The sequence below is a fragment of the Panthera leo genome, chromosome B3 (assembly GCF_018350215.1).
Source record: "Panthera leo isolate Ple1 chromosome B3, P.leo_Ple1_pat1.1, whole genome shotgun sequence".
Taxonomy (NCBI): Eukaryota; Metazoa; Chordata; class Mammalia; order Carnivora; family Felidae; genus Panthera; species Panthera leo.
Genome location: NC_056684.1, coordinates 36,641,683 through 36,657,394, shown reverse-complemented (window position 1 = coordinate 36,657,394; position 15,712 = coordinate 36,641,683). Strand labels below are relative to the sequence as shown.

General features: G+C 52.5%; 1 protein-coding gene across 1 annotated transcript in view; it reads right to left on the bottom strand.

Annotated features, from left to right (window-relative positions):
- The window catches only part of ANP32A (acidic nuclear phosphoprotein 32 family member A), a 40,233-nt gene that overhangs the window by 6,077 nt on the left and 18,444 nt on the right, over nucleotides 1–15,712 (bottom strand). The window contains exons 2-3 of the mRNA XM_042941568.1: nucleotides 2,222–2,371; nucleotides 1,890–2,012 (exon numbers count right to left, since the gene is read on the bottom strand). Of these exons, the coding sequence (XP_042797502.1) occupies nucleotides 1,890–2,012; nucleotides 2,222–2,371 (273 nt within the window). The remainder of the gene's footprint in view (nucleotides 1–1,889; nucleotides 2,013–2,221; nucleotides 2,372–15,712) is intronic.

The window sequence follows — 15,712 nt, the reverse complement described above, 5'->3', positions numbered from 1 at the left end:
TCTGCAAATACAGCTTTGGCCGTGTCAGTGACCGGCTTCAAATTAACCTGGGGCTCCCTGGGGCTCCAGCCAAGAGTTTTGCGGCTGCCCCTGTGACGAAGGAGCCAGAGGGGAATGAAAAAGGCGCCACGAACAAAGAGACTCCTGATGTGTCTATTACTAATGATGGTGTGGATGACGGCCATTCACATAGCACACTAGGTATTAACTCAGTTTATCCTCACAGCCCCGATAAGGTAGAAGTGATTACTAATGTTCAGTTGCTCTCAAGATCTCAGGAGCGAGAAGTCATTCTCAGCAGGTCAAGGGCAGGGAAGGAGTCTGGGCTGTGGTCTGGGTGGGCGAGCCCAACACCCTCCCCCAGCCTGAGGAGGTGAGCGTAAGGCATCAATCACATTGATACCCAGGGAAGGAGAAGCTCCAAAAACATGTGTGGTCTGTGCAGGGAGAATAGGGTGTGTCTGTCTGTCTGTCTGGGTCAGACCTTTCATCGTAAGCCGAATCACAATGTTTTATATACACATACGCTTGGTCTCTACACCTGCCTCCCAAAATACACATATACAGAACTTCAAAGATCTTCCTAGGAAATCACGAAATCAAGGCTTCCAGGTAGATCCAAATAGTTTTGCTTTGCCCTAGGAGGTTGGTGGAAGACCTAAAAAGAAGTTCTGTGGGACGCATATACTCATAGTTGACTCCACGCCACAACGGGCGAAGTCGGAGCTTGGGAAAGATGTGCCGGCTTCTGGTTCTGCCGTTCTGGCCCATCAACCTGCCCCTCGAGCGTCCACAGAGGGCAGGGAGTGCCTTTTGGACAAGAACCCTACAAACCCGAACTGAGGGATGCCCCAACTTCTACTCTGTAAACCTAGAAAGTGTGGCAAACTTGGCAAAATACCCTCATGACCTTTCCCTGACTCTAAGGTGGATGGCTTGCGAGAGGGTTCTTACGTGTATGTTCGCAGTAAGAATGCCTATTTAACGTGGTAGCATTTCCGTATGTCAAGAAAGCTATTAGTCAAGGACAGCTGAAATCAAGGGAACACAATCACTCAGATCCAGGTAATGGAGAAATTGTTATTGTGACCATGCCTTGTCTCTTTCTGGTGAGTAAACCCATGAAGTTTGGGGTGTGTTCAGCTCTATGGAAATGAACAGGAGCCAGAAACACGGCCCACGTCTCTGAGGCCCTGGTCACTATCACACCAAGGACTAGAGACCATGGCTCAGTCACTCTCCTCTCTGCCCCTCAGAGCAAGGCCTGCATCGAGGCTCTTGCCCCATGCCATTCTGTGCCATCCAGGGGGCCATCCCACCATTTGGGGGTACCAGCCTCAGGCCAGCAATCCAAGGAGAAAACAGGTGGCCACTCCCAGGGGCAGCTTAATTCTTGGGTGGCTCCTCCCTCCCCAACGAGGGACTATGAACCAAGCTCAGGTTCCCAAAGCTGAGCAGAAACTGTAAGAAGAAAAGCACTGGACCAGAAGTTGAGGCCAGGGTCCTACCCCACCCGGCCCCCTGACTACCCACTCTGGCAGTGTGAACTTGCTCAAGCCATTTAACTTCGCTAGGCTTCAGCTTCTCTGCGGACAAGGCAGAAATAGTAGGTCCAAGTTGATCTCATAGCACACGAGAGTCAAATAAAGTAAAAGAAGTGGGAAAAAAAAAAAGAAAGGAAAGGAAAAGGAAAAGGAAAAGGCAAAGGCAAAGGCAAAGGCAAAGGCAAAGGCAAAGGCAAAGGCAAAGGCAAAGGAAAAGGCAAAGGCAAAGGCAAAGGCAAAGAAAAAACAAGCCCCAAACATTCTACAAACGCAAAAGTAGTATTCCCTGATATCACCTCCTCCCCCCTCCCACCCCGAGGAGAGGGAAGGACCAGAATGACTCACCAGTGGCTCTATTGTGCTGAGGTCTTTAATTTTGTTGCCACTTAAATTTAGATGCGTGAGGTTCGGACACTTTTCTGCCAATACTTCCAGGCCCCCTGAGATTCTGTTATCGCTTAGTTCAAGCTAAACAGGGCAGGGAGGGGAAAAGCAGAAAGAGCTCTTAACACGAAGGTGGAGGGCCCAGGGTGCCCAGCCCTCAAAGTCGTCTGAGGGCCTCGACCACGGGCGTGTTGGCGCACGTGGCCGCCTCACCTTCGCTCGCGCCCCCTCAACACCAAGCAACGAGTGACCCTCTCCCCTCCTCCCCGCGCACACTCCTAGACTCTATTTACCTTCTTAAGTTTGTTTAACTTTGGTAAGTTTGCGACTGAGGTGAGGCCTACGTTGATTGTACTTAAGAACTCCAGTTCTTCAAATTCATCTGTGAGGCCCTCGATTTTGCCTTCGATTGACCGGCAGTTGTCCAGGACGAGCTCTTTCACCTGCAAAGGGAAGGCCAGCGGGCGGTCAGACCCAAAGAGCAGTCAGTCCGTCCTACACTGCAGGCTGCGCCTCCTCTGTCTCTTCAGGGGCATCGTGCAGTCAGCACCCACCCGGGTCCTCCTGCCGTCTGCGGTCCTGAGGGGAAGGATGGAGGGGGTAGGCACACGCCCCGGGCATGGTGGTCTCGTTCCAACGCCACGGCCACACTTCTCCAAAACTCCCCTTAAACATAAGCCGCCACAGTCCCCAGCTTCCCACCAGCGCCAGCCACGCCATCAGATCCCCACCTCCCTCCTCCCAGGCCCTGTGGCCTCAGCCTGACCACCTCCCACGGCCAGCTGCTTCCCCTCCTTCTGCCTCCGTGTGCCTGTGACCCTCGGCGTGCGGACGGGGCCCAAGACACACACGTACGCCACCCTCACCAGCTCACCGGCCAGAGCCTGCCCACTCGTCACCACAGTCACCCGCTTGGCCTGGCCCCTGGTAGGGGCCGCAGACTAGGGAGCCCCCCACTCCCCGTTCCCTAGACCAGCCCCGTGCAACAGAACCTCCTGCAACGATGGATGCCTCCTGCTCTGGCCAAGAGAGGAGGCGCTAGCCGAGGGTGGCCACTGAGCACCTGTGACCCGGCTGGTGAGACTGAGGAACTGAGTTTTCACTTTCATTTTCCTTAATTCAAATGTAAAAAGATACTTAGAATTACCATACGGGATAGTGCATCTCTAGACCCTGCTCTTCCGGGTCCTGAGCATAGATGTGAAAGGAAAAGAATGGAAATCCGCAACCCTAGGACGGCCCCGTAATGCATAATGAGGTCGTCGAAGTACAAAAAGTCAGTCTTTGGAAGCACCTCTGTGACCCTGTCTGGCCCTTCTTTAAAACTCCCTGGAGGCAATTTTGCCACTGGAGTTCTTAGATTCTCTTCTTTTCTCTTCTTACTCCAATCTGGGTCCAAATCCTTTATTTCTGATGATGTAGAAAAAAGAGTTTGGCTCAGGTCATGATCTCATGGTTTGTGAGTTTGAGCCCCACCTCAGGCTCTCTGCTGTCAGTGTGGAGCCTGCTTGGGATTCTCTCTCTCTTCCTCTCTCTCTGCCCCTTCCCCGCTCTCTCTCTCTCTCTCTCTCTCTCAAAATAAATAAGTGAACTTTCAAAACACCCCCCCCCCCCAAAAAACTGAATTCCTTTATTTAAAAAAAAAAAAAAAGACTCCTGAAAAGCAACTTCTCATTAGGTGGTTAAAAGGTAGATTTGGCTGAAGGGAAGATTCCAGGCTCCAGTACAGATGGTGGGGAGACAAGCTGAGGAACACATCAAGTCCCAGGCCTCGATGTCTCTGGGGAGTCAGCAAGGGAAGCCAGGGTGCCCAGCCCTCCAGGAGGATGCCCCGGTGACCCACTCCTGCCCCAGCAGTCTGGCTGCTCCTTGGCCACCCAGGGCTGGCAGGCACCTTAAAGGTAACTCTTCCTGGCCGCATCTGGTGCTGGACACAACATCCCCACCTGTCTGCTCCCCACAGCCTCAAGGAAACACACATCACCATGTCGGGATCTGCTGTCCCCCTAGGACTTCCCCCTACAGGTTCTGATTGGTCACGGATGGTTCAGACAGTACGATCTAGTTCTTCCAAATGGCAGTCCCACACTGTCCAAAGGGTCATGCCAGCCCCTCAGAGCCTTTTCTTCTCCTGGACAAGCAGATGGCCTTCTGTTCTAACCAGCCCCTGTCCAGAGCTCCTCCAGCCCCCTGAGCAGGCCAATTTGCTTAGACCTTCCTGCCGGGCCCAGGATGACCGGCTTGCCACAGTCCTCCAATCCTCCCTCCTGCTCAGGCGTCTCGAGGCCAAGCAGAAACCTGGGGGGACAGAATCTACAGTGGGCCTGCTGGGCCCCTTCTCAGCCCACCCTTGTCAGCGGGCAGACCAGGGGCGCTCGGGGCACATCTGGACTGCAGAGCCCCCACAGTTACCCTGCTTTCTTCTTCCCTGGCAGACAGAGGTGGTGTGCCTAGCCCAGCGACAGTGGCAATCTGCCAGGAAGGGCAAAGCCAGGCACAGGAGCTCCTTCCCAGAGCTGACCCGTTCTGGGCCTAGGCAATGGCCGCCAAGTCCTGCCTTTCCCCTCGGATCTGGGATGGGAGAAGTTAAATCCTTTTCCACTCCCTCAGTCCCCAGGAGAGGCCAGATGTCCAGGTCAAGCCACCTTCTCAAGGTCACTGGCAAGAGTGCCTGGGAATAAATCCTGAGAGGCCTTCTGCCCTAGGGCAGGAAATCAGTGTAGAGCCAGGAAGCCAGGCCTTAGGGGAGCAGGGCAAACGGAGGGAGGTTCACAGTGCTGGGGAAGGGGGTAGGCCCACCTCCTTCATCTGCACCAAACTCTGGAGCCACAAGGCCTGCGGTCTTCGGAAGTCGCTGCAGTTTCTTGCAGTTCCACCAGAGAAAGACAAATACGAGCAGGGATTCCAGTCCACCCTCAAAGATTTCAGACATGTGGTTTTTCCAGACGGGTCAAGGGCTTCTCCTCTTAACGACCATTTGCCAAGGAAAAGAAAGCCTTAGAGATGGGGGTGGTGGGGCTGGGAGTCAGGGGAATTCCTCCCGGAAGTCAGCCTCTTTTCCAGAGAGCCACGGCGCTGCCTGGGAATTCTACGGACAGGCACGGGGTCCCAGTCCCGGCACCCCACACGACCGCCACCTGGGGGCCATTCCTCCCGGGGGAAGATATGCAAGCGGCTGCCACTAATGTTTTTATTAATAGGAACCATCGGATCTTTCCAGAGCCTGCACAGGCCCCCTTGAAGTGCTTTGCTGGCACCAGCTGGTTCACTGGTGGGAATGGGATTTTCCCATTCCACAGCCACATCAGAACCACCTATCCTAATGGCCCCTGGAATGGACATAAGACCCCATGCAGTGAACCAAGGTGGTCAGTGTTGGCTCCTGACTGGTCCTCAGATGTTCCCAAATGTGAGGCGCGCTCTCCCAGACTCCCCCAACTCAACCCTATAAGCTCCCCTGAAGCCCCTTCCAACAGGTCCACCAGCAGGGTGGGGACCGCTCCTGGCAGTCCCCGCCCTGGTTACACTTCCTCCGTAACCAAAACAAAATCCCAGCCAGCCCTCCTTCAGATGACACTGCGATTAGGGAGCAAGGATGTGGAGAGGGGCTGGGGGACCTGGCACCCTGCTCTTGCCAAGCGGGAAGAGGCTGCTTCCAGCCGCTTGGGCAAGTCTATGCCCTCTGGAGTGCCAGCGGTGGCCAGTTATAGGTCAGGTCTGCGGGGCCTCTGGGACCACCACTGGTTTCTGCGTTTCCTTCCTGGCAGGAGTTTCGGCAGTGTTTGGGGTGAGATCAAAGATGTGAGAGAGGGGCAAGGTTCAGACACTGCGGCTGCTGATATCACCAAAAAGCCCCAAAACCACGAGGGGGAAACCCACTGCTGCTTTGGGGAGTGACTGTCACTTTGGGGATGGCAGGTAAGCCGCCTGTGAAGTGCCTGAAAGTGACCAAACAGGAAAAAACAAAAACACCGGCCCAAGAGGTGATCTGGAGTCATTCCATGCACGTCCCCCGGGTCCCCCTGGGTCCCCAGAGGGTGGCCCTTTCCTAGAGCTCCAGGACAGACTCCCACGTTTGCAAACCTCCAACCAGCCCCAGCGCTCCTCAAATCCACTCTTGAGCTCCTGATCCAATTCCAACCCACTTCCTCCCGTCTCTGTGCGGTGGCCGCCACTCCAAGCCCTTCCAGGCAGAGAACATATCCCTGTTACATCCAGGGTGTGTTCTCCTTAAAAAAAGAAAAAAAAAAAAAAAAAAAAATTAAGGTCCACTTCCCCCTGCCAAATCCTGGGTGTGAGCTAAGTGCAAAGTTAAAATTAAACTGGAAATTTGTACTTTGGGTTGAGACTCTCCCCCAAGCTTCACTGGCCCTTTAAAAATATCTGAATGTGGTTGCTCTCTAGCCCAACAACTGGCTTACTCTGCTGGTAGCAGAAGCTTTTCAAACACCCATGGACAAAACTACACAGGATTCTAGGCTTCACTCCTCAGGTGTCAACACCCAAGAGGAGTCTGCATGTTCACACTCAGCCCTCACGAGAGGTCAGTGGGGAGGCCACTGAAGCTTCCCAAGAAATCAGACTGTCCGGCTCCAGCATTTCCTGAAAAACTTGTCCCCAAAGCAAGGACACAGCAATCATTTCTCACCAATGGGAGCTGAAACGTCCGTGCTAAACACAAACACATTATTACTCTAAGGAACAACCCGTTGCTTGTTTCAAAACTGTGAAATCTTGTCTTCACAGCTCTCTCAAATGTGACCATTTCCTCTCTATCCTCTACACCGCAGTCCTGATCACAGTCATCGAAGTCACTCTAAGTCCGATTCTGCCTCCCAAGGGGGTCTCTGTGACAGCGGGGGACACTGGACTACACGAACAGGTCAAGGACCTGGCTGGCTGAGGACCCTGACTCTGTCCCTGAGGGCCGCCTCTGCGGAAAGAGGAGAATGGGATCTGTTTAACTTGTGAAGTACAAACCCCAGCCTAGAACACATTCCTTGTGTGTGTGTGTGTGTGTGTGTGTGTGTGTGTTTCGGGGGGAGGGACGGGGGCTCCAAGTTCCTACACTGACCTAAGTGGGCCCTCCACTCTGACCTCTCCTCAATCTCACCCTTGCATCACAAATCGAGTTCAGGCCCCCCTCCTCCCCAGGAAACCTTCCCCACACCCAGCTCTGAGCATCCCAGGGCACTGAGGGCAGCTGCCACATGAATCATTTAATCGTGTATTAAGCATCCGATCCTCCTAGAGGTCAGGGACTGTCCTTCCCTGTAATCAGCCTAGCGGGGAGCGGACACCAGAGCAACTGCTTAACAAATGTCCTGCTTACCGTGCCAGGCACAGCACTAGGTGCCGGGAGTACAGAGTGAGTCAAACTTACAGTGTCGCGGGTCCCCTACACACTGAATGAACCCGACCTCTTATAAACAACGTTTTCCACGTGTCTTGTGTCCCCCAGGAGGCAGGCCAGCTGCGCACACTCCTTTTGACCTGACCCAGTGCTCTGCACGCCAATCTCTCGCCTATTAAAAAAACCCTCCCTCCACCAAGGGTGCTCCTATGACACTGTTCACCTGGGTAAATGCTGAGGGGACTCAGAGGCAACGGTGAGCCGGTGAGCCACAGCGGGGTCCCTGCCAGCAAGAGGTGTGGTGGCGGCTGGGAGGAGGCAGACGGCTGGTAAATAACCTCAGAGCAGCGTGCCAGGTAGCAGGCCGAAGGCTGGGACAGAGTGCATTCTTCAAATGCCTCTGCCCCAGCAGGACAGGCATGTTAAAGGAAGACAGGAGGGACCCAAGCAAGGGGATGTACTATATCAAAGCCAGGACTGGCTATATCATTGGCAGGGCTTCGTGCAAAATGAAAACATGAGCCCTCTTGGTCAAAAATTATTAAGAACTCCAAACGCGCGACAGCAGCGCATTGAGCCCAAGGGAGGGCCCTCCTAAGCACAGGTCACATGCCCGTGATCAGCTGGCCCTGATTTAAATGGACAGCTTGGGCCTAAAACAGAGCCCTCTGAAGGCCAGAGCCAGAGAGAAGGAAGCTTTAGTGAGAGCAGCTCTTTATTTTCCCAGCACTTCCGGAGGCAACGTGGAGAGGTGGACAGAAGGCAGGCTCTGGAGTCAGAGAGACTTGGCTCAAGTCCACATTCTCCACTTGCTAGCTCATCTCACCTCTCCTGAGCTTCCGTTTCCCCCAGTGACAACAGTGCCCATCACCTAGGGCTGGATTAAGTGAAATAATGAACGCACTTAGAGCATTCCCAGTTTGGAAAAAGCCACTTGCCTTCTCCGTGATCCACAAGCCACCTTTACCACGGTGTGTGGACACCATGCCACAAGAATGGGAACAAAGGCAAGCCGCCACATCTGAGCCACCAAAGCTGTCTCTCATGGAATGCACGAAGCCTCTTAACATTCTGGAGAACTAAGGTAGTAGGCCCAAAATATACCCCTCTCGACCTTACATCTACACCTCTCGTTTTTGGCCTTGTTTTCCCCCACTGGCCTCGAGTCTCGATTTTCTTTTCTTTCCCTGAGCAAGAATTCAACAAATATTTGTAGCTTTGGTTTTTACCTGTCCGTCCCTGACCAATTTAGTTTTCAGGTTCCAGTCTTGCACAGAAGAGGAGACTCAAATCAAATTGACCCCGCGTTTTTTTTGGTGCTCATGGGTTTTAAATAGGTCAGCTTTTAAATGGGCCATCCCCTGCTGCAGATCCCATTTCTGGCTAGAAGGCCAAACTCGAGTTCTGCTTAACAGTCTTGTGTGGCAAGACCTGCCAAAACCCAGTCAGGTTCCATGGAGGGGAAAGTCAGGCTCTGGGAGAAAAGTCAGACATTTCGAAAGCTGGAAAGGCCTTTTGGGATCATCTAGGTCAGTGGCTTTCTGACCACAACCCACAGTAAAAATATATTTATACCCTGGCTCAGTGCACACATGTCCTGTGTATACAAGATATGCACACCAAAACGAAACGTACCCTATTACAATTACTGTTTTTGTTACATTAAAAAAAATTTTTTTTTAATGCGATTTTTTTTAATGCGACCCACAGTTTGTAAAATGCTGGTCAAGTTTAGCCCTCTTTTTTTTCCAGAGGAAAGAGCAAGGTCCAGAGTTGGCCCAGAGTCCAGGAACCTTGAGCTGGGTGATTCTTCTGTCAAGCTACCCCATACCACCCCTCTGAGCAGAAATCAGAGGCCCCAGTGGAAGACTGGGGAATCATCCACATAGCTTTCGAATTTCTGCTAACAGGAGGATATTCTGCAGCCTCAGTGGTAGCCAAGACTCTGGCCTCCACACCTTAAAGATCTTTTAAAATCTTAACTTAAGGGGCAGGGTCCCAACACTACCTTAAAACCAAAAAAAAAAAAAAAAAAAAAAAAAATCTCTCCAAGAAAAAAAGCATCTGAGTGTCTGGATTTTGTTTGTTTCCTACAATAGAGCTCTGAAGGCACGGGTGGGAGCACATGGCCGCGGGAAGTCGGTGACGCCATCCTTATTATTTTAGGGAACCGTGGAACGCAAGCCGAGGCGCGCTGCAGCGGTAATTAAGCTGTCGGCCAGGGCCCGGGTAATAGGCTAAGCGCCGGCTGGGGGAGGGCCCGCATTAACATAAACCCTGTGACTGGCTCCTGCTCCGCCTGGAACCGGCTCCCTACCTCCTCCAGCGGGTGCGGGGAGGTCTCGGTTTCTGCCTCGGAGACAGAGAGGAGCTGGTTCCGCTGCGGATGCTTCCTCCAGCCAGAAGGACAGACTCGCAGTAACCGGAGGCGGGCGGGGATGGCTGTAGGACCTGGGCTTCCGGCTTGTGGCATGGGCCCCACTTGGCGACTGAGCCCCCGGCACAGCCGGGCCTCCTCCCTGATGTTTCGGGCCCTGGCTTTCCTCCCCTAACACCTCATTCCTCCCTCCGGGGCCAGTCTACATTCTACTCCCCTTCAAGACTTGTCAGTTCCACTTCCCTGACCGCCCAAGCCCCTGCCCTAGCCCTGTCCGCCTTAAGTGTATGGGAAGCAAAGTATTCCCAGAGCGGCAGAAAATAGGGCCAGAAGGCTGTTTGGACCCAGGACGTGGGGAGGGGGTGTCTTGGTCTGACTTTGCTGGGGGAAGGCAGTGTAGTGGGAACAGGGAGAGATGAGGTCTTGGCTCCGGTGGATGATGCGATCGGTTGGCAACCTAGCAGGCTACATCTTCTCCATGGTTGTCCCTTCCCACCTTTAGTGGGTACTGGATGAAGCAGGAGTTTGAAACTGGCCCCAGAAGGTGGTATCTGAATGGTGACCAGAAGGAGGAAAGAGGGACAAGAAGCATGAGGGTGCTGATCAGGCAGTCAGATGACCTGGACCCTGGTGCCCACCTTGCCAGGGACTTGCTGTGTGCCTTGGGGGAAAGCCACATTCCTCTCTGGGTTTCTGCCAGCCCTCTAATTCACACACTGGACAATGGAGCCTGAGCACAGAGAGGAGATCCTTTCTAGCTCCAAAATTCTGTGGGTCCATCTACTTTTAGTCCCACTCACATCCAAACTCAGCCTCTGTTCCTCCAAAAGGAAGTGAAAGATTTCATGGACCAAAAGAGCTCAGGAATCATCACTGAGGGACGCCAGAAAGGAAATTTGGGGCCCCAGGCAATTAATGAAACACAAAAATCAATCGTGTAGTCTCTTAAAACACACCAGGGTCACAAAAACAGCCCCCAGAGACCCAGGGTGCTGGGTTCCAAATGCAGCAGTCTGGCATCGTCCCATCTGATGTCTGCCTTTTCCCAGGGCAGCAGGGAGCAGGCACCTCAGCTCACAGGGTCCTATTCCCTGCTCAACAATGCTGCGGTTCATAAAAAAACCACACTGTTCACAATGATCTTATTAAATAGCCACAGCACTGGCCCCACGCAACAGAAAAGCCATGAGGAGATTGAAGGGGAAGGCCCAGAGAGCAGAGGGGTAAATCCTGACCAATCTCCTAAAACGCTGCTTTGATCATGTCCTATCACGTCCCGTCACTCCTGGTCCACAGACTTTCATGGCCACAGGGACTGCAAAGCCGGAGAAGGATTCCCAGCCCCTCAGCCATCAGTGCTCCTGGACCAAAAACCCTGTGCCTCTTCCCAAGGCAGCTTGTCCCCACCTCACCTCTGCCAGCCTCCCTGCCCTGCAGCAAACACGGTGGCACCACCTGGCATTTCTTCCCTATATGACAGTTTACAAAGTGCTTCCCCAGGCATCACTGCATTGAATACTCAGACAACCGGAATTCTACTCATCCTACTCGTCTCCCAGGGAAAGTGCTCCTTCCACCAGGGTCCTCTGAGAGCTGCTGCTCGGCCACAGAGGGCATCTGGCAGTTCTTCTTCCTGTGATCTTTTCTCCAAACACAAGCTTACCAAGGGCTGAGGTCTCAGTGTTCCCCGCTGGTGCCCTGCCCAGAGGGGCTGGCTTTCAGTAAATACTTGCTAAATGGTCAAACTGGAACGGGTCACTGAAGCTAGAGCAAAGAATGGAGTGGGGGGGGGGGGGTGGTGATGGCTCTGAAGAATCTTCTAGATTCTAAAAGGCTAACTAATCCCTAATTCACTTTCCTTTTTTTAAATTTTATTATTATGTTTATTTATTTTGAGAGAGAGAGACAGAGTGTGAGTGGGGGAGGGGCAGAGAGAGACAGAGACACAGAATCTGAAGCAGGCTCCAGGCTCTGAGCTGCCAGCACAGAGCCCGACGTGGGGCTCGAACCCATGAGTGAGATCATGACCTGAGTCGAAGTCGGACACTCAACCAACCGACTGAATCACCCAGGCGCCTCCCTAATTCACTCTCTTTAAAAAAAACTTTTTTTCTTAAGGTTTATTCATTTCTCAGAGACAGAGAGACAGAGCGTGAGCGGGGGAGGCACAGAGAGAGAGGGAGACACAGAATCTGAAACAGGCTCCAGGCTCTGAGTTGTCAGCACAGAGCCTGATGTGGGGCCCGAACTCACAGACCGCGAGATCATGACCTGAGCTGAAGTCGGACACTTAACCGACTGAGCCACCCAGGCGCCCCCCCCCAATTCACTTTCTGAAGCAAACCATCCCATTAGTTCCACTCCTAGACAAATCAACAAGCATGGCTTCCTGGGCCCTCTGTCCCAGCTGCCTGATGTGGTTGATCTGGACTCCTGAAATCAGATTCAGGGACTGTCAGCCTGGCTGACAGCAGGGGCACCTGTGGACAGCAGGGGCAGTCTGATGTGGAAATGCCACTGGAGTCCTCAGGTCAGCAGAGTCCAAAAAGAGGGCAGTGGGCCCAGTGTGGACCTTGACTGCTACCCACTCCCTGTGGACCCCCAAGTGGAAGAATGGTCTGCAAAACAAAAGTTAATTCACTTCCTCAGATCCACGAGCTGGCAGGTCAACCCTCTGCCCAGCCCAGCCCAGCAGCACAGCCCATCTGAGAAGACACCTCACTACCCAGACTCAGACTCAGAGGCTGGGACGCGCGTCCCACAGCCTCTGGACGTGCCTCAGCCAAATTTGCAGCTGGCTATTAAAAAGTACATCACAGAACCAAAGGACCCCATCATCACCACCTCTAGGGAACCACCGATCCTCTCCAGCTCCTCAGGCAACTGATGAAGCTCTGTGAAAACCAACCCAGTGACTCACCCAAGGTCACACAGCCCATTACGGAATCAGACCTTGGGCTGTTCTCAATTCTCCCACACCCTAAAGCACAGGCCTCTCCGTGATGAACTCCTGGAAGCAAGAGGAAACAAAGGAGGAAAAAGAAAACAGCTGTGAGGAAAAGAGCCCCATGCCTGAACCTGGCCCTCCTCCCTCCCTCCCTCCCGCCTCCACACACACACACACACACACACACACACACACACACACACACACACACACCCAGCAGGACCGGAAATGCCGAAGAGGCAAAGAAAGGCTCAGTGGCCTCAGAGTCGAAACTCTCGACCTTGGCCTCCTTCCCTGCCACCTCTACCCAAAATGACAGTGGCATTGGCAATGACAGAAACAGAGCAAGTAGTGCGGTGTGGAAGGCCTCATGTCCAACCACCAATAGGAAACCGCTGATTTGGGCAGAAATGGGAACCCATCATGCAGAAGAGCCTAAAGCTGGGGGCTGAAAGTTTTTTCTATCCAAGGCCACAAAGCAAATTAGCCAAGGGTCACACATGAGAAGCAATTTAATCTCCGTTCTTTCTCCTTGAGAAAAATGGGACACGTGCACCTTAGCCTAAGCCTGTAAATGAAAGGCTATGGTAAAAGTATTTGCAATGGAAATGCTGAGAAGTAAGTGTTAGCTCCCCCTGTCTACTAAGTGGGAGGGCAGGGATGGGAGCAATGGCAGGAGGGAGAGGGAGGGAGGGGGAAGCGAGGGGTGGGCGGGAGATGGAAGGCAGAGGGACAGACAGACACTGAGGAAAAGACACAGGCAGTCAAAGGCAGGAGAAAGAATAAAGTTGAAGGCTCTGCACGTTTTGCTTTACTTCCAGAGTTCCACCCTCTTCACGTGGATTTTGGAAACAGAACTTTATTCATGTTTACTATCTTTTAAAATAGGGGACAGGGTGGGGCACCTGGGTGGCTCAGTCAGTTGAGTGCCCAACTTCAGCTACGGGCATGATCTTGCAAGTTCATGAGTTCGAGTCCCAGGTCAGGCTCCGTACTTACAGCTCAGAGCCTAGAGCCTGCTTTGGATTCTGTGTCTCCCTCTCTCTCTGCCCCTCCCCTGCTCACTCTCTCTCTCTCTCTCTCTCTCTCTCTCAAGAATAAACATTAAAAAAAAATAAAAATAAAATAAGGTACAGGGGCACCTGGGTGGCTCAGTGGATAGAGTGTCCGAATTCAGTTCAGGTCATGATCTCATGGTTCTTGAGTTCAAGCCCCGCATCGGGCTGGCTGTTGTCAGCTTAGATCCTGCTTTGGATTTTCTCTGCCCCCCCCCCCCCACCCATCTCTCTGTCCCTTCCCTCTTGCACTCTCTCTCTCAAAAATACATCTTAAAAAAAATTTTTTTTTAAATGCCAGAAGCCAAAACCAAAAACAAACCCTTATAATAACCTTTATGATTCTTGAAGAGTCCGAGAGGGGCTCAACGACTAGAGACAATGTAAAAGTGAACAGAATGCGTTCTGTCTCCCAGACGAGGTCATCCCAAGGCTGTGCTGACAGCAACAGGTCAACAAGGACCGAGGCTCCTTGGGCAGGGTCTCTATATACACTCTGCTCCGACGGGACTAAATCTTGAATTCTGAAACTTGAGGCAGAACAAACTTGAGGAAGCACCCGGGGTGGGAAGGCCCCTGACAACGGTGGCACCGGGAGAACCATCAAAGGGACCGGTGATGTTTTGGCCGGAGGGTGGGGGAGAGCCTTTCGACAGCCATCTTTTTCCAACTATCTTGAAGGAGTGTCCTGTGCACACAGAAGTGCGTTTATTCCGTGCTCTCCTGTGCTTCGAGAACGAAGATCAGTGTGCAGGAATTACAATGAGGCAGTTTTCGGCCCCACGTAAACTATGAGAGTGTTTAAATCATTACAACTGTCCCAGAAAAGAATAGGCTGCTCTGAAAAAAAAAAAACAAAAACAAACCAGTGAGCGGTCTCCCTAAGCATACAAATCAGAGGCCTCTAAGTGACCGTCTGCAGAGGGCTCTAAACAGGGCTGAACAATTATTAAATGGAGTGATATTGTATGATGAAGCGCTGCAGAGAGACAAGCCTTGGGTCTTTTCGCCTTTACAAAAGAGGCTATGATTTGCTTCTTTCCTCTTTAAAGAAGTGTTACTTGTTTAGGCCACAGGGCAATTTACAATTTACCTGTTCAATACTGTGTACAGAGTATCTATTAGATGCTGGGCACCTGTGCTAGGCAGACGTTAGGGATACCGTGCAAAGCCCAACTTGCCAGGCTTCGTGGGCTCGCACATCGGAGGGGACGGGGGTGAGGCAGGAAAGCGATCAATGTAGTCTGTATGTAATATGAACAGACACCATAAAGAGAAAACAGCAGTAGTGGGGAGGGATGCCACTTTCCTATCCAAGGGAGTTTCCAGTGGGGACTTGAAGCCACGGAAAGAGCTTTTCAGGTAGAGGGAGGGAACAGCCAGGGCAGAGACCCTGAGCGGGGAGCATGTGTGGCTCTTCTGGGAAAGAGGATGACAGAATTTGTGGAAGAAGGGAAGGAAAAGAAGAGGAAGCGGTGGCAGGAGAAAGGGGTGGCGAGAAGGATGCTGTCACATCCACCCTTACACACGCCTGGGACATTCTGCACCTAACTTGTGGCAGGGTGGTGGGTTTCACAGGCAGTGGAGGTCTGAACTGTTGGGACCACAGCAAAGGGGGTTAAGACCCAATGTGTGACCATAAGCCTGAGGTTTCCACTGCCCTTCCATAAAAGCGAACAGTGAAGGAGGCTTACTGAGGACTGTGCTCAGCTGACTGTTTCCAGGTAGAGACTGGCCCACACCACACACCTCCGGGAAATCTCCTGTGGCGGAATGTTCTGCTTACGAGCGTCTGGGCTCATGAAGAGCATCACAGAAAATCTGGTTTAGTTCCAGGCTCTACCACTTAGGAACTGTGTGGCTTTCGTTGGGCAAGACTTCACTGAGACTCCATTTCCTCATCTGTGAAATGGGGAGAATCCCTCCCAACCCCACACGTCTGAGGGACCAGATGAGGTAAACTGTGCAGCCCTGGACGGTATGAGGAGGAATTTTACACTCAAGTTTCTCACCCAAGACTTCACACTCCGGAGAGCAGAGATGAGATGTTAT